We start from the raw sequence: 25590 nt of genomic DNA, 5'->3' as shown, positions 1-25590 counted from the left end.
TATATTTAAAGAATCAAAAGTTGGCCTTTCTACGAAGATGGCTCCGAAAGTGAAAAAGGAAGCCCCTGCCCCTCCCAAAACTGAAGTCAAAGCAAAGGCAATAAAGGCCAAGAAGGCAGCACTGAAAGGCATTCACAGCCAAAAAAGAAGATCCGCACGTCGCCCACCTTCCCACGGCCTAAGGCGCTGAGACTCCGAAGGCAGCACAAGTACCCCAGAAGAGCGCCCCAGGAGAAACAAGATTGACCACTATGCCATCATCAAATTTCCCCTGACCACTGAATCAGCCATGAAGAAAACAGAAGATAACAATACACTTGTGTTCATTGTGGATGTCAAGGCCAACAAGCACGAAATTAAACAAGCTGTAAAGAAGCTTTATGCCATTGATGAGCCTAGGGTCAACACTTTGATTAGGCCTGATGGAGAGAAGAAAGCCTATGTTCTATTTGCTCCTGACTATGATGCTTTGGACGTTGGCAACAAAACTGGAATCATCTAAACTGAGTCCAGCTCGTTAATTCTAAATACAAATTTTTCTCAGCAAAAAAACCAAAACAAAAAAAAAAAACACCAAACTTCAAAGATTGGTTTATAGAATGAGTTACCACAGACCTTTTAAAATATACATTTAAATAATAGTTCTATAATAAGAAAAGTAGTATATAACTACAAAAATTCATAAATTTTTACAACGGAAACTACATAATAAAACAAAACTACTAAACTTATAAAATGTAATGTAGGACAAAATTGCTTAGGTTACAAAATACCAAGGAAAAGGTTCATGTTCTTTACGTCATGGAGGGTGGAGGGGGACAGCGCAGGAGGAAGACCCTTGACAAGATGGATTGATCCAGTGACTGGGGTAATGAGGGTAGATATGTAGGAGGCAGTGAGAGTGGCACAGGATACAGCAGGGTTTAGGGCCGTTGTACATAGAGTCACTATGAGTCATAGGTGACTTGATAGCCCGTAAGAACAACAATAAAAAATAAACAAAAAATACCTCAACAAGAAGATAAATAATCCAACTGCAAAATAGATGATATGATGAGACTCTTCACCAAAGATGGCATTCAAATAGTCAAGAACTACTGGAAGAAATGCTCAGGATCTCGAGCGACTAGAGAGATGCAAATAAAAACAACAAGACCACCATTTTGCTCCAGCAACAATGGCAAAGTTCAACAGAACAATTAATAATAAAAACCGGCCAGGCAGTGGGAAGATTGGAGCCCTCATACATTGCTAATGGGAGTGTAAAATGGTACAACTATGGAAGGCAGTCTGGCCCTTCCTCAGAACATTGAAAAGAGAAATACCAATTGACTCCACTATTCTACTGCCAGGAATCTACCTTGAAGAACAGAGAGGTGAGACACAAAGAGATGTATGCACACTCATGCTTACTGCAGCATTATTCACAATAGCAGAGACAAGAAAGCAGTTCAAATGTCCATCAACAAACAAATGGAAAAAGAAACTGGAATATTCACACAGTAGAATATTATGCAGCATTAAAAAACAATAGAAATCTTGCAACACAAGATAAAGGTAAACAACTCAATTGAAAAATGGGCACAGGATATGAACAGATACTTAATCAAACACATTCAGATCACCAACAAGCACATGAAGAAATGTTCAAAATCCCTAGGTCTAAGAGATGCAAATCAAAACAACCATGAGATATTATCTCACCCCAGTAAGAATAACAAAATTTAACAGAACAGCAAACAACAAATGCTGGCGAGGTTGCGGAGAAAATGGAACCCTTATTCCCTATTGGTGGGAGTGTAAAATGGTGCAGCCACTATGGAAGGCAGCATGGAGCTTTTCAAAAAGTTGGAAACAGAAATATTATTTAACCCAGAAATTCCATTACTGGGAATATACCCTAAAGAAACCATAAATGCCACCCAAGCAGATACATGCACACCAATGTTTATTGCAGCTTTGTTTACAACAGTAAAGAGTTGGAAACAACCCAAGTGCACATCAACAAACGAATGGGTAATGGGTAGAGAAACTGCGGTATATTCACACAATGGAATATTATACTGCACTGAAAAACAAGGAACTGATGAAATATTATGCAAAATGATGACATGCTGAGTGAAACATGTCAGTCACGAAAAGACAAATAGTGCATAATACCATGGTTATAAAACAGGACTGACATGGGGGCTGGGGGAAACTAAGAAAAGAGGGGATAAATAATCTACACAGCATTGAAACAGATGAGAGAAAGAACTGTATAAAAGGAATATATAATTAGGTATTATTGGCATGACAAGAGTCCTGAATAAGAGTTGCACAGTAAAGTGGTCTGGGGTGGGGTTTGTATAACAAGGAAAGAACTTTTTACCCAAAGAAAAAAGTGATCTTGGGGGAGAGGGGACAGGGAGGAAAATGTCCAGCAATGAACAATTGCAAACCCAAGTTCTTTATAAACTTTTATTAAAATCTCAATTAAAAAAAACCAAAATAGAAATTTCAAAAACCCACTATACAACATGAATGAATTTATAGACCATTATGCTGAATGAATTAACTCAGTCACAAAGGCATTAGTATAGTAACAGATCACTGTTAAGAAAATTCAAGAGGATTATAGGGACATTGGAGGCAGGGAGAAGTGGGGAGAACAGGACGAGAATGCACAGATGAAGAACAGGCATTGAAATGGGTGAAAGGAAGGTAATTCTGAAAAGAATGGATGAAAAGGCATTATGAGTAATGCAGCTAATAACCTGGTAAAGGACATGCACTGGGGAATGAAAAGGGAGGGAAGGGGGCATCAATCTGTATAAACCAATGAATGAAAAGCCAATTTCTTTGCAAACTTCCATTCAAATCAGTGTTTTTTAAAAACCCCAAAACCACACAAGTAAATTTTTTTCTGTTTTAACATTTAAGAACAATTTTGGTGTCTAAGAATAAAAAATGTGTAACCTTAATGCATTTAAATAACATTAAATAAGGTCTTCAATAATCATTGTTGTTGTTGGGTACCGTCAAGTCAGAACCAATCCATAGCTAATCCTCCAGTGGGTTTTCGGAGGCACATGAGGAGATTGCTCATCCTTCTCCCACAGAGCAGCTGGTGGATTCTAAACACATGCCTTTAAGATTGCAGCACAGCTTCTTACCACGAGAGCTCCCTTTAATGATCATGGAAGAGTTCAAATTCTTCTGTGCAAATAGCATACAATTATTACGCAAGTTCAGGTGTTTGTAATGCTACCAATGAAGGGAGAATTAAATGGTGAGATAAAAGTAGAGTTTTGAACTTAATTTGATACTTACCAATAATCCACAGGATAAGAAGATAGTCTATTCTCTCAAGGGCTGGCCCCATTGTGTTCTTCTTATCTTCATTGTATACTAGAGAGTACAGGTTTAGTAGCAGCAGGAAGGTGAAATAGGATGCTCCGTGAATAATAAACTTCATAAAAGGTGTGTGAATGATTTTACCCAATTGAGACTTAGGAGCTATCAAGTAGCAAAGTGACAAAACTGGCCAAAAGACGCCAACTGTCAAGACGGTCATTATCTTCTTACAGGTAGGTTTCCGTCGGTAACCTGACATCTGTCCAAACCACACAGTATTCAGGAACTGCTGGCAGTTTGATTGAGAGACAAACTGGAAAGACAGACACACAAACGTAAATAAATACTGTAAAGATCCACTGAGAAACCTTTCTTTAGTTGATATGAAAAGTTTTAGTAACAGTTTAACAATGAATCCTATGCATCCAACTAAATCCCTGGGTTCCTCTTTTTATTAAACAATAATACAAGAGTTGAGAGGTTAAGAACACAGACTTTTGGGCAAGTGTTTAAACCTCTCTGAAGACTTTACATAGCCTTCATAATCACAACAGTAACTACTCAAAAGCTGTTGTGTTGACTAAAACTCTTGGAAATAGTGCCTGACACAGAGTGTGCACTATATAAGTACGAACTATTGAATGAAGGCTCTTACCCCAATGTTAACAAAATTTCAGTTAAGTAAAATTCCTAAACAGACACCACTCTTTACTAAGGTAATTTAAAATTATATTAAGAAAAGCAAAATACTTTTTAAAAGAACCCACACAAATAACAATTTACCAATTGTTGTTGTTAAGTGCCATCGAGTCGCAGGTGACTCATAGTGACCCTATGAAGGAGAGTCCTCAAGGCTTGGGCATCTTTCATCCTCTCTCTAGGTTCATAGGGTTTCCAGAGGCAAGCTATTATGGAAGTGGATGCCACTCCTCCTTCCAAGCTTGTTTTAATCAGGGAGTTCCATCCCAGTCACGCATTTGACACATCAGTGTCACAGTGTTAAGCCTCACAGCAACCACAAGTTACCAGTGTATGGCAACTTGTACACCAGGGCTATACGACCTAGAGGAATGTCTGAACAAAATCAATGAAAGCCTGGCCCAAGGGCCACAGACCCGAGGGCCCTTCAGTGTCTTAGCAGCCCAGCATGCCCAAATGCTGGCAAACTCCTTGCCCCATACCCCCCGTTCATGTGGCAAGTCCGCTCTGCCAAACCCCATGTGGGGCCAAAAGTACACCACAAGTGCCCAGTGCCCTCAAACCTGCCGAGCCTCAAGAAGCCACAGTCTGGATTCAGCTGACATCAAGTCTCCCAAGACCCTAGGTGGGGCCAATTACTAATTACTAAATTACTAATTCTTAGTTAGATGTCTTCGGTATAGAGAAAAGAATTAGTTTTAGGTAAATGAAATGGGAAAGATACTATGTGGAAAAAAATGTAAGTAAACCAATATAAAATAAAATCTTATTTGAATGAAAAAAAAAAGAAGAAAGTAGGGAGAGTAAAAAGATAAACTAGGGTGTTATCTTTTGGCAGGAAAATAATGCATAAAACTAGAAGTCTTCATACTCCAACAAAATACTGAGGGTTTCTTAAATGGTTTAAAAGCACCACTGAATTTGTAAAAGCAAAACAGAATTTTGTATAAAATAAAAAGGAAAAATGTTCCCCTATAAGAGTAAAATTTTATATCAAGTACAGAAATTAGTTTACCAAAGTATATAAAGCTCTTTAGTTTCTAAACTTCTGAGGCAAAATTTTCCCCTTAGAATGTTAATGTGAAATGCAACTTATGGGTCCTGATAAATCTAGATGCAATAATATTACTCAAGTTTAATTACCAAAACAAAGGACAAATTGAAGATCATAAAATTTTAATCTAAATGAAGATCATTTTAGGCAACGTTCCGTTTTTAAAAATATTAATCTTGAGATAGAATATAATTTGTGGACTTTGACACTATAGTACCAGAAGTACTGTCTGGTTAGAATTTGTTTATTATACTTATCAAAGAATTTCCTAATATTCTATATTTCTTCTTAGCAACAAAACCTTATTTCATTCTTTCTTTTGCTCAGATTCCAGTGTTCTTAGGGACTCTTAACCTGCACCTCAACGTGAAATACCTGGGAGAGAAAGAGCGTTACTTCCCGTTATTAAATAGCTTAAAAGGAAGCTCTGGTGGCCTAGCTGGGAGAGAGCTGTGTTATTGGCCCAAAGGCAAGTTGTTGAGATCCACCAGCTAGGTGCTCATATGAATGAAAGAGGAGCAATCACTTTCTGTGGGAACCCACTGAAGGGTCAGCTATGAGTTGATTCTGGTTTGATGACAATGACTCTGCATTGTTTTGAATCAAGTAATCAGTCCAGCAGAATCCCAATTTTTGGATTTTCTCCCTTTCCACAAGTATGACAGCAGTCTCAGGACTGATTTCTCTCCCTGTCAACCATCTACATAATAATATAATTAACATTAATGTTAACTATGTATTTGGAAGAACAAAATTTTTACTAGAAATGAGTACATTTAGTTTTAAAAATAGCTACAAATCCATTGAAAGTCCTCAAGTTGTTGTGGTTGTTATGTGCCATCAATAGCCTGTGACTCACATCAACCCCAGGTACAATAGCTCTGAACTCTGTCCTATCCTGAGCCAGTCTCACCGTCTCTGACACATCTATTGCCCTTGCCCCAGTTACCATGGCAATCCATCTTATCTGGGGTCATCCTCTCTTGCATTGTCCCTCCACCTTTCCAAGCATGATGTCCTTCAAGAACTAGTCTCTCCTGGTCACATGCCTAAAGTATGTGAGATGGAACTTCAAAATTCTTGCCTCCAAGGAACAACCTAGTTTCACCCTCTTCAGACAGCCCTCCAGCATCATAAACTTAAAGGCATCATTTTTCTCCTGTCATCCTTAGTCATTGTCAAGGTCTCTGACGCATGACAAGTAATTAAGAAGATCATGGCTTGGATCAGGCATAGCTTGGTCTCTAGAGGGACATCGTTGTTCCTTAGCATTTTGGAAAGGTCCCTGATAGCAGACTTTACCCAAAAGCTATTCTGATTTCCTGACTGCTGGTACCAAAAGTACTGACTGTGGGACCAAGCAAGGTGAAACTGTTGACAACCTCAACCTCTTCAACATCTATCATGATGCTGCTAATTAGCCCAGGGGTGAGAATGTATTTTCTTGATGCTGAGCTTCAATCCATATTGAAGGCTGCAATCCTTGACTTTCTGTAGCAAGTGCTCCAGGACCTCCTCAATTTCAGCAAGCTGGGTTGTGTCATCTGAATAATGCAGGCTGTTGATGAATCTTCAATCCTGAGGCCGCATTTCTCCTCATAGAGTCCCACTTCTCAAATTACCTGTTCTGCATATAGATTAAAAAGGTATGGAAAAAGGACACACCCCTGATGCAGTCAGTCTTTTCTTGATTTTGGACCATTCAGTATTTCCTTGCTCTGTTCATACAACTGCATCCTGATTTAAGTATGAGGTGGGGTAAACATTCCTTCTCCTTGAATCTGGCTGTCTTTTGATTAATCAACAGATACTGGAAGGATTCTATATTACTTCTAAATCTAGGTCTAAAATGGCCAAGCAGTGTTCACTGGAACATTGCTTTTGGATTCACAACTTGGCAAGCAAAAAGTTCTAGTGTAATAAAACTATCATACTGTGAGGAAGCCCAAACTACACAAGCGACAGACAGGCATTCCAATCAATAACCCAGAATTCAGACACTTAACTAAGAAACTTCCAGCTCATTACAGGCCCCCTCATAAGGTTACCCATAAATGACACCTCAGACATGGATTCACTGTGCCTTTTCCTAATCTTGACTCAAAGATCCATGTTATGTACCGTTGAATCAGAGCTGACCCATAGTTGACCTTTCAGTGGGTTTTCAGAAGCAGTAAATCACGTGGGAGGAGATAGACCATTTTACTCCTGTCCAGTAGCTGATGGATTTGAACCACACACCTTAGTGTTGGCTGTGCAATTTTTTACCACTAAGCCAACACAGACACCAGAGCTCAAATAATCCATTTGCATAAGAAAAGAATTGCTGTTTTATGACCCTAAATTCCGGTGTAGAATGTTACTCAGCAATTGATAAACTGAACAAAAATCTATCATCACTTTTCTAAATAGCTTCTTAGGAAAATCTCCTTTGATCATATCTAGAAATCTAGTTTAAAATTTAATTCTTCATTCATCCTTAAAATTACAGAGTGGAGAGCTACTATGGAGGTTCCTCTCTTCTCACTGATGAGTGATCCCTAGTTGTTGTTGTTGTTATGTGGCATCGTGTTGCTTGCGACTCATAGCGACCCTATGTACAAGAGCTCTAAACACCATTCTATCCTGTGCCAACCTCACCGTTTCAAACACACTCATTCCCACCACTCCACTCACAGAATCGATCCATCTCATTGAGGGTCTTCCTCTCCTGCACCGTCCCTCCGCTCTTCCAAACATGATGTCCCTCTCCAGGGACCAGTCCCTCCTTGCAACATGCCCAAAATATGTCAGAAGATGAGTCAGAATCCTTGACTCAAAGGAGCATTTCGGCTTCACCTTCTCCAGGACAAACCTGTTTGTTCTCCCAGCAGTCCATGGTATATTCAACACTCTTCTCCAGCACCACTGCTCGAAGGCATCAATTCTCCCTCTATTATCCCTATTCACCGTCTAACTTTCCAATGCATAGTATGTAATTGTGAAGACTATAGCCTGGATCAGGCGCACCTTAGTCTCCAGCCTGATGTCGTTGCTCTCCAGTACTCTTGAGAGGTCCCTCACAGATGACTTTCCCAATGCAATTCGTCTCCTGATTTCCTGGCTGCTGTTACCAAGAGTGTTGACTGAGGAACTAAGTAAACTAAAACTGTTAACTATCTCAATCTCATCACCATCCATACTGACGCTGCCAATTGGCCAATTAGTGAGAATCTTTGTTTTCTTGATGTTGAGCTTCAATCCATATTGAAGGCTGCAGTCCTTGACCTTCTGCAGCAAGCGCTTCAGGTCCTTCTCAGTTTCAGCAAACAGGGTTGTGTCATCCACATAACACAGGTTGTTGATGACTCTTCCACCAATCCTGATGCCACATTTCTCCTCATATAGCCCAACATCTCAGATGATCTGTTCTGCATACAGATTGAAAAGGTATGGAGACAAACTACATCCCTGACGGACCCCCTTCTTGATTTTGAACCATGTAGTGTCTCCTTCTGGAGAGAGGATGAGAGACACCCAAGCATTGAGGACTCTCCTTCATAGGGTCGCTATGAGTCGCCTGCGACCTGACGGCACTTAACAACAATAACAACGTCTCCTTGCTCTGTTCTGATGACTGCCTCTTGGTCTAAGTATAGGTTTCGCATTAGCACAATCAAATGTTCTGGGATTCCCATTCTCTCAGAATCTGGCTATTGTGATCCACACAATAGCCTCTGCACAGTCAATGAAGCACAGATAAACATTCTTGTATTCTTTGCTTTCTGCCAAGATCCATCCAACATTAGCTATAACATTCCTAATGCCACGACCTCTTTAAATCCAGCCTGCACATCTGGCGGTTCTCTGTTGACATATTGTTCCAAACGTTTTTGGATAATTTTCAGCAGAATCTTGCTTGCATGTGATATTGTTTGATAATTTCTGCACTCTGTTGGGTCACCTTTCTTTGGAATGGGAACAAATATCGATCTTTTCCAGTCAGTCGGCCAGCTGGCTAGAGCTCTCATACAAGGATATAGCCATATTTCTTTAACAGCTTGTTGCTGATAGGGCAAGATGAGATTGCGATGAGTTGTATACAACAACCACTTGTCAAGTAAGTGTCTCTAGTTCTCCCCTACTACGTACAAATCTCTGGGGTGAAATATTCTGTGGGTATGTCGTTGTGAAATATGTATATCCCTTTAATGAGTTATTAGGAAGTAGAACTCGTGAGTGTGTTTCGTTTAAACAGACACTGCCAAGCAGGTGGAGCTAAAGTGACTTGGTGCTAAGGTGCTGCCCTGCCATCCCAAAGGTAGAGGGTTCCAATCTACTACCTGCCATATGGGGTGGGGGGAATAGGCAATCTCCTCCCAAGGGGCATTAACTGTCTCTGAAAACCCACTGTAAGTTCAGCTACTGGCCGATTATCACTAGTTGGTAACACTGCAGCACCAAGCAGGTGTCATAAAGATTTTAAAACGGGATCCTCCTTAGATACTAGCATGGGGAGGCTTTATCTCACATGCCCTGTGCATAGTACCACGGGGAGGCTAGTCTCTAGAGAAAGACATCCTGCTTAAACAAGTGGAGAGTCTCCTTCCCTCCAACCAGGACACGTCACCAACGCTCTATGTGAATCACCCGGGAATATCAGCCCGGGTTGCTTTGCTCACCATGTGAAACACAGACTCAACAAAGGTTTCTATCCGAAAGCCAAGGGTTGAACCAAATAACCTTCCTTGAATGCTCAGGCAAGATCTTTGCAAGCAGCTACGATGAAAGACTACAAGAAACAAGACCACCTCTCTGTACATAAAATAAAATTTCAGTTATGATAATCGGGGGGAAGTGAAGAGTCAGGAGAAAAGAGATGGACAGACACAGCAGCTGTAATGATGCACCTATCCTGAGCGAGGATTGTGAGGTTGGGGGGAGGAGGACCAGGCGATTCCTTTCAGCACTTGGTGTCACTAAGAGTTCGAGATCCAGCCTGTGCATCTGGAAGTTCTCTGCTGACATATTGTTCCAAATGTTTTTGGATAATTTTCAGCAGAATCTTGCTTGTATGTGATATCAATGATATTGTTCGATAATTTCCACACTCTGTTGGGTCACCTTTCTTTGGAATGGGAACAAATATCGATCTTTTCCAGTCATATGGCCAGCTGGTTGTCATCTAGATTTCTTGGCACAACTTAGTGAGCGCATCCAGGGCAGTGTCTGTTTGTTGAAATAAATCAATTGGTATGCTGTCAACTCCTGGAGCCTTGTTTTTTGCCAATTCCTTCAGAGCAACTTGAACTTTCTCTTTCAGTACCATAGGCTCTTGCTCATACATTATTTCAGTTCCTCTGTGTCAGCCAATTCCTTCTGATACAGTGACTCTGTGTACTCCTTCCATCTTCTTTTGATACTTCCTGGCTCATTTAACATTCTACCCAAAATATCGTTAAGTATTGCCACCCGTGGTTTGAATTTGCTTTTCAGCTCCTTCAGCCTAAGAAATGCTGAGCAAGTTCGCCCCTTTTGATTTTCTCACTCCAGCTCTCTGCACATTTCATTATAGTATCTTGCTTTGTTGTCCCGAGCTGCCTTTTGAAATTTTCTACTAAGCTCTTTGATTTTTTTATTTCTTCCTTTAGCTTTGGCTTCTCGGCGCTCTAATACAATATTCAGAGTCTCATCTGACATCCATCTTGGTCTTTTCTTCTTCTTCAGCCTTTGTAATGATTGCTAGTATATCAAACTGTATTTTAAATAACATTAACAGTCTATCATTTTTTAGTCGCTCACCTTCGTACATCTTCTCTCTAACAGAAATTATCATTATTTCTTGCTTCCTTTTCTTTCATCTTCTTTAGAATAGACCATCTGGTTATCTTGAGGGATACAGATATCAATATATGGCCTCTTGAATTACTTCCAAATCAAGATAATTTTAGTTCTTTGCATCTTTAAGTTATGTTTTTCTCTCAATTATTTGACTCTGTACCTAGTATCTCTTTATTCTATAATCTTTTCCTAATAGTTTATGTAAATTTTTGTTGTAGTACAAAGAAGTATCTTAACCTTAGATCAAGTCCAGCTGTGTAATTAGAGGAGTATGTTCCTGTATTTTCTGCTTCTACTTAAAGTATTTCTTTTATAAAATCTACACAGGTGTACTGCTGACTCAGAATCATATATCCACAGTGATGCAAATTTTTGGACTTATTAGTTTTCCTTTGCGTGCTCTATATTAAGAAAAAGCTATAGAGTAACAGATACGGTGCAAAATTTTAAGCCAGATACCTGGATAAGCAATATGCTGTCTGTTGTTGTTGTTAAGTGTTTCCAAGTCAAGTCATAAAACAGACCTGAACCTATCCTTTGCCATCTGCTCCGTCTCTGAAACACTTGAGCGAAACCCTGCAATTACTCTGTCAATCCACCCGGTCGAGAGTCTTCCTATTTTTCACTGACTCTCCACCTTCCCAAGCATGATGTCCCTCTTTGAGGACTAACATCTCCTTGCAACATGACCAAAGTATGTGAGATGAAGCTTTATCATCTTTGCCTCCAAGGAGCACTCTGTCTGCACCTTCTTGTAAGACATAAATGTTCCTTTGGAGGTCCATTAGATATTCAGTGCTCTTCTCCAACATCACAGTCCAAAGGCATCAATTCTTCTTCTGTCATTCCTATTTATTGTCCAGCTCTCAGATGCACAGCACGTGACTGAAAAGACCACCGCTTGAATTAGGTGCCCTTTATTCATTAACGCCATTGCTCCTCTACAGCTTGGAGAGGTCCGTGAATGCAGATTTTCCCATTTCAGTAAGTCTCCTGATCTCCTGACTGCTGATACCAAGAGTACTGATTATGGATCCAAGTAAGAGGAAGTCGTTGACGGTTTCAATCTTTTTCTCCATTGATCATAATGTTGCCTATGAATGCACTGGTAAAAATTTTCATTTTCTTGACATTAAGACACAATTCATATTGATCATTGTAGTCTTTGATCTTCTGCAGGTTGTTTCATGTGCATAAGGACTCTTCCTCCAATCCTGATGCCACATTCTTCTTCATAAAGTCCAGCTTATCAAATAATTTGTTAAGCACAGAGATAAGTATGGAGAAAATACACAACTCTGACATATACCTTTCTTAACTTTAAACCATGTTGTGATCCCTTGTCCTGGTCACACAACAGCATCTTGATCTAGGTATGGGTTTCATCTGAGAAAAATTAAGTATTCTGGGATTCCGATTCTTCCCAATGTTAACCATAATCTCTTATGATCTACACAGTTAAATATCTTTACATTGTCAATAAAGCATAAATAGACATTCTTCTGGTATTCTTTGCTTTCATCTCAGATCCATCTGATATCAGCAATGGTATCCTTAGTGCCACAGCCTCTTATAAATCTAGCTTGAATTTCTTGCAGTTTTCTGTCTATGTTCTAGCCATTTTTAAATTACCTTCAGCAGTATTTTACTTGCATGTGATTTTAAGGATCCCGAGTCTCTCTCACTTGATTAAAAATCATCTAGGTTTGACGCACTGTTCATCAATGATTGAAGGCCAGATAAGCTATAGGATGACATCAGGGTATCCTCCATGTAAAGAGTAAAAGGCAATGCAGAGACTAAAGGAATAAGCAAAACAGGCGTCCGAAGAGTGGCAGACTGTTGTTGTTGTTATTTGCCGTCGAGTCGTTTGCGACTCATAGCGACCTTATGTACAACAGCCCTAAACCCTGCTCTATCCTGTGCCAATTGCATTGCCTCTGACATACCCATCCCGATTACCCCAGTCACTGAATCAATCCACCTCATAGAGGGTCTTCCCCTCCTGCGCTGTCCCTCCACCCTACCAAGCATGATGTGCCTCTCCAAGGACCTGTCTCTCCCTACAATATGCCCAAAGTATGTCAGATGAAGCCCCAGAATCCTTGCCTCCAAGGAGTAGCCTGGTTTGACCCTCTCTAGGATGAATCTGTTTTCTTGGCAGCCCATGGAACATTCAATACTCTTCTCCAGCACCACAGCTCAAAGGCATCAATTCTCCGTCTATCCTCGCTAGTCATTGTCCAACTCTCCGATGCACAACAAGTGATTGCAAAAACCATGGCCTGTTTCAGGCGGACCTTAGTCTCCAGAGAGACACCGTTGCTCCTGAGTACTTTAGAGAGGTCCCTAACAGCAGACTTTCCCATCGCAACACGTTTTTTGATTTCCTGGCTGCTGGTGCCAAGAGTGTTGACCATGGAGCCGAGCAAACTGAAGCTGTGAACAACCTCAATCTCTTCGCCATCCACCCTGATGCTGCCAATTGGCCCAGGTGAGAATCTTTGTCTTCTTAACACTGAGCTTCAGTCCATACTGAAGGCTGCAGTCCTTGACCCTCTGCAGTAAGTGCATGAGGTCCTCCTCAGTTTCAGTGAGCAGGGTTGTATCATCTGCATAATGCAGATTGTTGATAGATCTTCCACCAATCCTAACTCCACGCTTCTCCTCATAGAGTCCAGCCTCTTGGATAATCTGCTCTGCATACAGGTTGAAAAGGTATGGAGATAGGACACATCCCTGGCGTACACCCTTCCCAATTTTGAACCATGCAGTGTTGCACTGCTCTGTTCTGATGACTGCCTCTTGGTCCAAGTATAGGTTTCGCATTAGCATGATTAAATGTTCTGGAATTCCCATTCTTCTCAGAGTCAGCCACAGTTTGTTGTTATGATCCACACAGTCAAATGCCTTTACATAATCAATGCAACACAGATAGACATTCTTCTGGTATTCTCTGCTTTCAGCTAAGATCCATCTAACATCAGCTACAATATCCCTAGTACCACCACCCCTTCTAAACCCAGCCTGGACTTCTGGCAGTTCTCTGCTGATGTACTGTTCTAGTCGTTTCTGGATAATCTTCAGTAGAGTCTTGCTTGCATGTGAAATCAATGATGACTAGAGAAGCCAAAACTAAAGGAAAAGATGATGAAGTAAAAGAGAGAAACAAGTGTTAAGGACAGCTCGAGAAAACAAAGTATAATAACGAATGTAAAGAGATCTAGAATTGGAGAATCAAAAGGGAAGGATGTGCTTGGCACTCCTCAAGCTGAGAGAACCGAAAAACAAAGTCAAGCCTCAAGTTGCAAAATCTAGCATGATCCAGGAAGCAGCAAAAGAAAATGAATAGAATACACAGAATCACAGAATCATCATACCAGAATAAGAACAAACCAAAATCGAAATATTTCAGTAAGTGCCACACGATCCAGGGCCAACAGTAATGAAGAAAGAAGTTCAAGCTGAAGGCATTGGAAAAAAAAAAGAACCCAGGGATTGGTGGGGATGCCAATTGACATGTTCCAAAGACAGATGCAGATCTGGACATGCTCAGTGGTCTACGCCATGAAATTTGGAGGACAGCTGACTGACTGGAAGAGATCCATAACTGTTTCCATTTCCAAGAAAGGCGATCCAACAGAATGTGCAAATATTCAAATAATATTACACAATAAGATGTTGGATGTTGTTTTTGTTGTTATGTGCCATCAAGTCGCCTGTGACTCACAGCAACCCAATGTACAACAGCCCTAAACCCTGCTCTATCCTGTGTCTCTGACACACCTACTCACATTACCCCTAGTCACTGACTCAATCCATCTCATAGAGGGGCTTCCTCTCCTGTGCTGTCCCTCTACCCTCTCAAGCATGACATTCCTTTCCAAGGACTAGTTTCTTCTTATAACAGTTCCAAAGTAGGTCAGATGAAGCTTCAGAATCCTTGCCTCCAGGGAGCAGTCTGGATACGTAATCATAAACTAAAGACCTTAACATTTTGCATCAATTTCCTAGGTCACAAAATTATGACGAGGCTTGAATTTTCCACTAAAGGTTCTGTATCTTGCTTTCTACCATTATCTATTTTTAAGGTCCTATTTTTATGTTATAAATTATATTATTATTAATACAAATTTGAGAAGCAAGCTTTATTTCAACACTTGTGCTAATTAGTAAAGTATCTAAAAAAAATCAAATTTAAAGTGCGCTTGAAGTTCCTGAATCACATGTATGTGCGTGTGAGTGGGAAGAAGGGCAGAGGATTAGAAACAGGTATTTCCCTGAACAGGAAAAGATGTTGCCAGGTTCAAATTTTCTACCTTTGGATTCACAATGAATTAATAAAGAAGAAAAACTGGGATATAAAATATGATATCGGGTACTTTACTTTTAACTAGAAAAGGACTATTATTATCAAGAAGGGTATTTGTAACTGTTGTTGTTGTTGTTATGTGCCATCGAGTCATTTGCGACTCATAGTGACCCTATGTGCAACAGCCCTAAACCCTGCTCTATCCTGTGCCAATCACATTGCCTCTGACACACCCATCCCGAAATACACACTCAATATCAAAACACCAGATGGAAGTGTCACTATGAAGACACTTACTACACAGTTTGTTACCTATGTAGCTATTAGCAAAAACATAAAATCAGCATCCACGTTGCTGTTGTTGAGTCAAGCATGACTCATAGCGACCCTATGAACAAAAGGCCTGACACCTTTCTAGAACTATCATAGTTTCTCAAAGTTCATAGAGTTTCCAAAGGCATGTTGTTTAGGAAGTGGATGTTATTCCTGCTTCCAAACCAAACAATGGCCACCGTGGGTAACCGTTATGGCATTTGACATCCCAGTGGCACAAGGTTCAGCATCACAGCAACCCCAGGTTACCTCAGTACAGCAAACAGACAGAAGAGTGTTGTACCACTTAAAAGAATGTTCCCCAAAATTATAATAACAACTGACTTTTAAATACAAAAGTATTCCCCAAGGTCTTGTTGACTCTAAACAAGAGGCTTGAATAAAAAATAACCAATATAGTACATCTGTGTTATTGTTATTAATAAACTGTTAAAATAGTGGCAATATCATTATTATTAACTCCTTGCCTCATGTTAGTCCTTACAGTGCTAAACCTGTTAAATTTATATCTTTAATTAATCCTTAAAAATCAGAGTCTGGACAGATGCAGTAACTTCCCGAAGGACACATAGTCCCTGTACAAAGCTGAACGAGGATCTCAACCAAAGACATGTTACACCAAAGTCTTTACTCTGAGCCATAGACTAATGTGGAAAAAAGAATTCAAACACATTACAGGAAACGTCTCACCTCCTTTTGGTTATATTTTATAGCAAGTTTTAGACGACTTAAATTCATTCTTTCTTCTAGTAATCCCCGTTTGTCAAGCGGCTCATCACTGGATGTATGGTTGAGGATCACCTCCAATTCACGTGAATTCCGGGCTTGGGCAAGCAAATCTTTAGCAAACATTTTACACTGCCGAGCAAGTTCCTCATAATCATTCCTAAAAAAGTGCAATAGTCTAGCATGAGGAAGGGCACTACCAACTTCCACATAAACCATATTCATGTATTCAACTATAGTTAGTGAGTAACAGTTTCATTTTGACAATGCTACACAAAATCTGAAGATACATTAGACTCACATAGTCCAAGGAACTGAAGACACACAGCTTCTCTACAGCTGTGTGGTAACAGTGAGCCAGGGTTCCACTATAAATGCACCATAAACTCTGATAATATTTGTCAACCAGTCCACTTAGCTCATTTATATATATGTTTTGCTTAAAACTCTATATGACTCATCCAAACAACAGGAATATTCTAAAGCTATCCAATACATGGCAGTTTCCAACCAGGTGGATTTTTTCTGTGACAGTTATAGCATGTTTATGCTGCTTTTGACATTGCAGTATTATTTTGATAGATCTGAAAGTACTTATGTGAATGAATTCAGGTCAGAAGAAAGAAACAAGGTTTTCTAGGGAGTTTCTTTGAGAAACTATTTCTCCAGCATTCAGATGCACTGCTTGTTAACTGCCCTCAACACATCTGTGAGAAATCGCATACTTCCATTTCACAATTCTTTAAAAAAAAACAACAAAACACCAATTACATTAATTGATGACTCAATTTAATAAAAATTTAAGAATAAAGTCAGAAGTAATTTCAATCATGGACTTGAGGTCAAATTGCAGGAACATTTTGGGTAAAAGAGTAGAAAATGGTAAGACTACCAATTAGTTATTTTTTCTGTACAGTGGGACTTCCCATGAGCTGGTTGGTTAAAATCATAATCCAAAAATGAAGAATTTCTCTTCTTTCAAGGCTAATATTTTTCTCATTCATTCTTTGTCTTTTACCACCTCACCAACACTACCTGACTTCTTGGTCCAGAAATCTAATCGCATTCATAGGAACATTCATCAGAAATGTGCGTTCTTAAAGAAACATCACTAAGTAAACAATTAGTAGATCACCAAGTTCACAAATAGAATTAATACAGTTTACTAATCTAATTTGCTTAATCTCTGATAGATTCTTAGAAATGAGTGTCTATTGTTTTGATAAACATACAATAGGCAAGTATTTATTGTTTTAACTACTACTACTTCCAATTTTGACTCTGTTCTTAATTAGATATTGATATTAGAAAAATATCTAAACTTAACATATCTGTTTATTTGTCTACAAAAACAAGAAATTCTGTGAAAATAATGAGCTTAAGGATCCCTTTTGACTCTATTATTCTATGATTACAATACAATAGCAATAGTTGCCTTAAATTCTTTCTGGAAAAGGTAAAAGGAATTTTACATAAGGAGAAAACTCAAGACTCGAAACTATGAGACTATCGTAGGAAGTTCATTGTATTTGAAAATCAATAATTTACTAACAGTCTTACATGCTAATAAAGTTAAAACTGGCATTAAGGTACATTTTAACTCTTTTTATGTGTCTACGAAAGTAAAGGACATACTTGACATCATTACAACATAACTTTTAATGTATCCTTACTTACACTATAGGAGTCACGCATTTTATAAATTTAATAAATTCATAATTAAAAAGTTATAAATGGGTAGATAGATAAAACGTTATAATCAAGAATACTCTATGTACTGCTATTAAGAATGCAGAAAATTACTAACTTCCAATTGTCCCTCTAGAAGGTGAAAGTTTGAACTTGTCCAGTCCTGTCACATAACTGGAGAGGGTACCATGCAAAATACAGGATGCCATTAAACTTGAACATGGAAGGAAAGGTGAGAATAGTCTAAACCTACTCTCTCTCACACTAGGGGCCAACAGAAGTCTTAATCACCTTCAGATGCTCTACTGAAAAGGAAAGTCTCAAAGCTTTTATTGGAGAAGGAAATTTTCTAAGGATTTAAGAAGAAAAAAATGGAATTAAACTGTTCAAAAATAAATCAGTGGGCATAGATCAATGGTGATAATTTTACAAAACCATGTATGGGAATGATTGAATGAGAAAAAATGTGAATGAAGGAATGTATGAAAAACAGTGTATATGAATGAAACACAATTTACATGAATTTTGTATGCAAACCAATATAAAATAAAAGATAATGGGGAAAAAAGGTTTAAATTAGTTGTTTTTCTTTTTTTCTCCCGACACACACATACACAGCTATCCTTATTAGAAATAATAGTAATGAAAGATTCTTTGGGTATAGAAAACACAAGAATTATGCTTAATTCTAATTTCAGAAGAAAAATCATTAATCACTCTTAATCAGCAGTATATTTACATTTACATGTAAGTTCCTCCCATGAGAAATAGCTCATAAAATAGTGAAAACATCCCTGCTCATAAATAGCTCATCCCTGCTCATAAATAGCTCATAAAATAGTGGAACATCCCTGACAAACAGAAAGTATCCAATATGCCTTTTAAAGAGTTGAAGAATCAGATTCCAAGAGAATAATGATTTTGTTGTGTGCTGTTGAGTGGGAACCCATCCATAGCTGACCTTCCAGTGAATTCAAAGGCAGTAACTGGCATGGGAGGAGATTATTCATCCTTATCCACAGAGCAGCTGGTGGATTCGTTCTGTGTATCTTTGGGATTGCTGAGCAGCCTCTTACCACTAGGCCACCAAAGCTCCCAAAGAGAATAATAAAAATCTAGTAATGATCAAAGAGAAGTAACGGCAAGAATGCTGGCTCTTTTAGGATACTACTTCTATAATCTTCCACATCGTCTGAGATGTAATTGGCAAAATTGAAAAAAAAAAGGGATTAAAGGTAACTGAAAAATGATCTAAGGAGTATGTTAGATCTGCCCATCTGAGGGTGAAAGAGGAACAAATTAAGTAATGGCAGCAAGGGGAATAAAAGCTGTGTTCATTTAAGACCAAATATAAAGAAATTTAATTTGTATGATGTTGTAAGAAGAAACCCAGGGTGAAAAAGTTCTTCAATAAAAGGCACTATGTAATTCATATTTTCATTCACTCCCACCTGAATTCCACCTCCACGAGGCTTAGTTCTTTTAAATCAGCACTAAGTTCAAATGCTCTCAGAATTGGATCTTCTTCTGTTAACATTATTAGAGCTGGGCTGGCCAAACAGCGATATATATCAAGACGAAACCTGGATAAAATTTGATGCCATAATGTAAAATAAACATAGGATCAATATTTTTAACCTATATTTGTATTAATTTATACTTAAACTATTAAAAAAACAACTATGATAAAATTACAAGACCATATATGCTTAAAAGACAATAAAAGTAAATTATTTTGAGGTTGAAATATGGAATAACTTTTAAGGAAATTTATTTAGTGATTTATTTTACAGGATTAAGACTTTATATTATCCAATTAATTAAAATAGATTTCTATTCCTTAACTCAAAATGACCTTAAATGAAATAGGCAGATAAAAGTTTTATGTTATGTGGGTGATTATCAAGTATTCCCTTCCTCAGTGCTGCAGTACTGTAACGTGCTAGATAGGTACAGCATTAGCCTCATTCAATCAGGTTAGGATTTGAGAGATATCTCAAATTTTAAGAGTAAAATCACTCATTTTCCTTTGCCCTCAGTAAAATGATGTTCATATTTTCCAGTATATAAATAGGAAACAAAGCAGAAAAAGGTTTTCGATACTTTTTCAATCATAAATACATAAATGTAATTCTACATTTACACTGGTTTTTTTGAGGTACAAATTTATTACATGCTTGTTATTTTTTAATTTTTTTCATGCTTATTATTTTTGAAAAAGAAAATAAACAGCTAGGACACATGATGCTTCCCAATTCACCTCTTCAAATCAACTCTACTTCTCAATAAATGGCCAATATTAGAAGATTTGTGCCTATCCCTTCTAACATTTTCTATTCACATCTTACATATTAGATGTAATGCATAAATGAACTTTTAAAAGTATACTATATCATTAGCCTCCTTCTGTGTCACTAAATATATAGACTGACTTCATTCTTTCTGAGTGGTTTTCTATTTGATGGCAGTCTATCAGTTCTCCATCAAAGACATGCAGGTGATTTCTACTGACCTGCTGCTACAAACAGTGAGTCAGGTTATTCACGAACATCTTTTAGATAATATATTAATTACATAATTGGGATAGATGGGTAAATTGTCACATGTATTTTAACTTCTGATAGACGTTTTCAAGACATTAGCAACAAGGAAAGTTCATTTCTTCCCACATTTTCACTAAATATACCAACAACAACTACCATTTTAAGAAACATTTTCACCAACTCAATAAATAGCTAAAAAAAGCAAATTGAGTAACAGTTTTCATCTGATTTGTTTTAGTAATTTGAGTATCTTTTGGATGGATGCCTATTGTCTACTTCTATTTTCTATAACCTTATTCACTACCTTTCCGTATCCTTTGGCTTATCTTCTGGTGATTGTTAATATTTTCATTATTATTATTATTATTATTATTAATGATTTGTAAGATTTCTTAGGGAGCTCTGGTGGCAAGAAGCTGGCACAAGAGAAGGATGGGTCATCTCCTCCCATTCCATTAACTGCATCTTAAAACCTGCAGAAGAGTCAGCTATGGGTCTGTACCGACTCTACACAGTAAAATAACAAACAACAACAAGATTTCTTTGCATACTAAAGAAATCAGATGTCTTTCCAGCCAAGGGTTTCAAATGTTTCCCTATTTAAGTCATTTCATTTTCACTGTTAAAAATGAATATTTTACTATACGAAAAAATTTTCATTTAAACAAATTTATTGATATATTTCTTATTTAGCTTTTCATTTTATGTCCTAATGAGTTAGGAAGGTTGATCCTGTAAAATATATTTTTTTCACTCTTAATGTGGTAAGGAGTTGTGCTGCCAACCCAAAGGTACACGGTTCAAATCTACCAGCTGCTCTGTGGAAGAAAGATAGGCAATGTCCTCCTTGGGACTAGGGACTCAGCTATGAATTGGTCCTAACTCAACAGACCATAAAAACAAACAAATCTATCTTTAATCATAGTACAACATGCCTATGTTAAAATTGACCATGTTAACCAGATTTTAAAACAAAAAGCCAAAAGGAATCCTGGGGCTGTTGTCTCACCTATGAAATCTGAACTTATTAGACCTCATGAGGAGTTTGGGTGGAATGGTCTGTAGCAAACTGCAATGCTAACCCAAAGGCCGTGTCTCTCCAGCAGTTCAAATATTCCAGTCTCTCCATGGAAGAAAAGTGCGCAATGTCCTCCCATATGCTTTATAATTTATAGCCTCAGAAATCAATGGACGACCACTGTGAATTCAAATCAACTTGACAGTAGTCAATTTGAGTTTTTCAAGTCTGAGACTCCTATAATGGTATGATTCAATTCTTTATGTGTGTGCGTGTGTGTCTGTGTGTGTGTGTGTGTGTGTGTGTGTATTTGTCCCTAGAGAATCCTGACTAGGGCAATAATGGCAGTGGCTCTAGAAAAACAAGTTCTTAACAGAATCTTGAGAATTATTTTGGAAAATTGGTTTTGGGGTTTATGGAATTCGTTCTCAAACAGGGTGAGATTGAAGGGAAATAATGATGCCGCTTCCAGTAGTGAGGAGGGCACTGACCGTCGTCCACAGAGGGCTACTGTAATGGAGAAGTGTAATGAATCACCACTGGACATTCCTAATCTAATACTTAGGTTGAGCAAGGTGTTAGGTGACTGTGTGTCTGATTCCTTAAGATTTCTGTCACACTGAAGAGTATGATGACACTGGCTAGCTGCATCTACGTTCACTAACAGAGGAAAAAAGAAAAGGATACATTTAGAACTTCAAATTCCAGCTCACATTCCACATAAATGATATGAGAGTTGCTAATATGTGCCCTAAAAGAAAACTATTTCCTATGATCACAGAGCTGAAACTGCTAACAATCAAACACAGAGTCTCACACAGAAGTGTCTGGATTACAACTGCACATGAAAGCTCAACTTCCAAGGCATATGGAACTCCAATTGAACCTGAAGGAAATCAAAGCAAGGCCCCCAAAACCGAAATACAACCTTGAATTTATTACATCTAAATTTAATACTCATCTCAAGAGTGACATCAAGGGTATCATCCATGAAGAAAGCAAAAGGTCATTATTAAGCAAAAAGACAGAGGAGAAAGAACAGACCAAAATAGATGTCAGGAGAGACCCTTAAAATTGCACAAGATATTCAAGAAGCAAAAACGAAGGGGAGAGATGCTGAAATAAAAGACATGAACAGACAATTTCAAAGAAGGCAATGCAAAGTATTATAATGGAATGTGTATAGGGCTGGCTGGAGTTAGAGAATAAAAAAAAGAACAGTTCACTTGTCACTTTTCAAGCTGAAAGAACTAAATAACAAACTTAAGCCTTGAGTTGCAATACTGAGAGATGGCCTAGGCAAATTCCTGTATGATCCAGAAAGCATCAAAAGAAGACAGAGGAGATACACAGAGTCATTATTACAAAAACAAACAGACAAACAAAAACCAAAACAAGGTGAACACGGAAATATTTTAGAAAGTGCCATATGATAAAGAGCCAATTGTAATGAAAGAAGAAGTTCAATTTGCACTGAAGGCATTGGCAAAAATAAGGCTCCAGAAATCAGCAGGATACTGACTGACATGTTTGAACGAACAGATGCTGCCCAAGACATGCTCATTAGTCTGTTCTAGAAAATTTACAAGACAGTTGATGGGAAGACATGTATATCTGTTCCCATTCCCCAAAACAGGGATCCAAGAGAATGGGGAAATCACTGAACAATATCATACGCAAGCAAAATATTGCTGACGATTATCCCAAAATCGCTAGAACAGTAAGTACACTGAAAGAGAATTGACAGAAGCTCAAGTTGGATTTTGAAGAGGTTGTGACACTAAGGATACCACTGCTGAAACCAGAGAGTATCAGAAGAATGTCTATTTGTGTTTTATTGACTATGCAAAGGCATTTGACTATGTGAATCATAACCAACTGTAATTAACATTACAAATGGGGATCTCAGAACATTTAATTATGCTCAAACAAAGCCTACAGCTAGACCAAGAAGCTGTTGTCTTCTGAACAGAGCAAGGGAAGACTGCATGGTTTAAATCAAGACACGTGTGTTGTCAAGGCTGAAACATTTCTCTATACCTGTTCAAACTATTTGGAAGCAGGAGTGACATCCACTTCCTATACAACTTGCCTCCAGAAATTCTATGAACTTTGATAAATGTCAACAGTTATAGAGAGGCTTCAGGCCTTTTGTTCATTGGGTCACTATGAGTTGTGCTTGATTTGAAGGTAATCAACAAGAACAACATTCAAACTACATGTTGAGCAGATCAATCAAACTGTTGAACGCAATTAAGAAGATTGTGGCAACAGGATCAGAGGGAAACTCATTAAAAATTTGCATTATGCAGGTGACACAACCTTGCTTGCTGAAAGTGAAGAGGACTTGAAACACTGGCCACAAAACATCAAAAACTTTAGCCTTCAATATGGATTATGTCTCAACCTCAAGAAGACAAAAATCCTCACCATTGGGTCAATAGACAATATTTTGATGGAGAATAGATTGAAATTGTTAACAATTTCATTTTACTTGGCTTCACAATCATCGTTCCTCTGTAATTTGGAATATTAAGGAGCAATAATGTCAGTTTGAAGACTAAGGTGCTGCTGACACAGACCATGGTCTTTTCCATCACTTGTTATGCATCTGAGAGCTGAACAATGAATAAGGATGACAGAAGAATAACTGACTTCTTTGAATTGTGGTGCTGAAGAAGAGTACTGAATGAATATCCCATAGATTGCCAAAAGAACAAAGAAATATGTCTTAGAGAAAGTGCAACCAGGATGCTCCTTGGAGGTAAGGATGGAGAAGCTCCATCTGACATATTTTGTGCTTCTTGATAGGAGGGACTGTTCTGTGGACAGGGATACCATGCTTGGGAAAGTGGAGGGTCACCATAAGAGAGAAAGGCCTCAATGTAATCAATTAACACAGTGACTACAGCAATGGTCCTGTGCCTACGGAGTATGCCAGAGATGAGGAGGAAGGCACAAGACAGGACAAGATTCAGGTCTTTTTTTCATAGTCATATTCAACTTGATGGCACCTAACAACAGTAACAACAATCTATGGCGTAAACAGACTTTCACATATAACTGAAAACACACAATTAACAAAGGATAAACTAGACGAGTGGGACCTCCTGAAAATTAAATTCCATGTACATCAAACGAGAGATGAAAGGGTCCACAGACTGGGGTAAAATATTTGGTGGTGACCTTGCTGGAAAAGGACTAAAAGCTAAAATTTATAGAACACTCTAATACTGGCAAGCTCTGGTGGCCTAGTGGCAGGAAGCTGCACTGCAATCCGAGAGGTGAGTGGTTCGAATCCATTAGATGCTCTGCTGGAGAAGGAGGAACAATCTCCTCCTATACCAGTCAGATCTGATTTGACAGTACACACACAAAAACAATAAAAAGAAAATTAAAAAGAAAAAAAGAAAACTCTAACACTGCAATAAGAAAAAGTCAAACAACCCAATTACAAACTGTGCAGACAACACCAAAAGACACTTCATCTAAGAAGACATTCAGACGGCAATAGAGAAATGAAGAAATGCTCACGGCCATTATCTATTAGAGAGATGTAAATCAAAACAATAATGAGATGACGTTCACCCCAGCAACAAAGCAAAGTTCAATAAAATAGCAAACAATAAATGGTGGCAAAGAAATAGAGAGATTGGAACTGTCATTCCCTACTGGTGGGAATACAAAATGGTGCAACCAGTATGGAAAGCAATTGTGTGCTTCCTTAGAAAACTGAGAACAGAAACACTATTTGCTCTAGCAATCCAACTAATTAGTATATATGTTGTTGTTATTATTGTTGTTGTTGACTGCCTTCGAGTTGAGCATGACTCATAGTGACCCTATGAACAAAAGGCCTAAAGCCCTTCTACAACTAATTAGTATATACCCTAAAGAAGTATTTGTGACATGAATGCCCTTGTTCACTGCTACATAATTTATTAACAGCAAAGAGATGGAATCTACTCATGGTTCATCAAGTGACAAATGAATAAAGAAACTATGGTACACTGACACAACGGAGTACTATGCAGCATTGAAAAAAGAGTAAAGAATTCAC

At 38.3% G+C, this 25590-nt stretch overlaps 1 protein-coding gene across 2 annotated transcripts in view; it reads right to left on the bottom strand.

Moving 5' to 3' along the window:
* TRPC1 (transient receptor potential cation channel, subfamily C, member 1) overlaps positions 1 to 25590 on the bottom strand; it is a 101873-nt gene that overhangs the window by 37635 nt on the left and 38648 nt on the right. For both annotated transcript variants that reach the window (XM_006895107.1, XM_006895108.1), the window contains 3 exons: positions 19421 to 19552; positions 16245 to 16440; positions 3313 to 3649 (listed from right to left, as the gene is read on the bottom strand). In XM_006895107.1, the coding sequence (XP_006895169.1) occupies positions 3313 to 3649; positions 16245 to 16440; positions 19421 to 19552 (665 nt within the window). The remainder of the gene's footprint in view (positions 1 to 3312; positions 3650 to 16244; positions 16441 to 19420; positions 19553 to 25590) is intronic.

Source organism: Elephantulus edwardii, unplaced genomic scaffold, assembly GCF_000299155.1.
Source record: "Elephantulus edwardii isolate Elephantulus edwardi_28Jun2011 unplaced genomic scaffold, EleEdw1.0 scaffold00158, whole genome shotgun sequence".
NCBI lineage: Eukaryota > Metazoa > Chordata > Mammalia > Macroscelidea > Macroscelididae > Elephantulus > Elephantulus edwardii.
The sequence above is the reverse complement of the archived record's forward strand: the minus strand, read 5'-3'. Positions and strand labels throughout refer to the sequence as shown.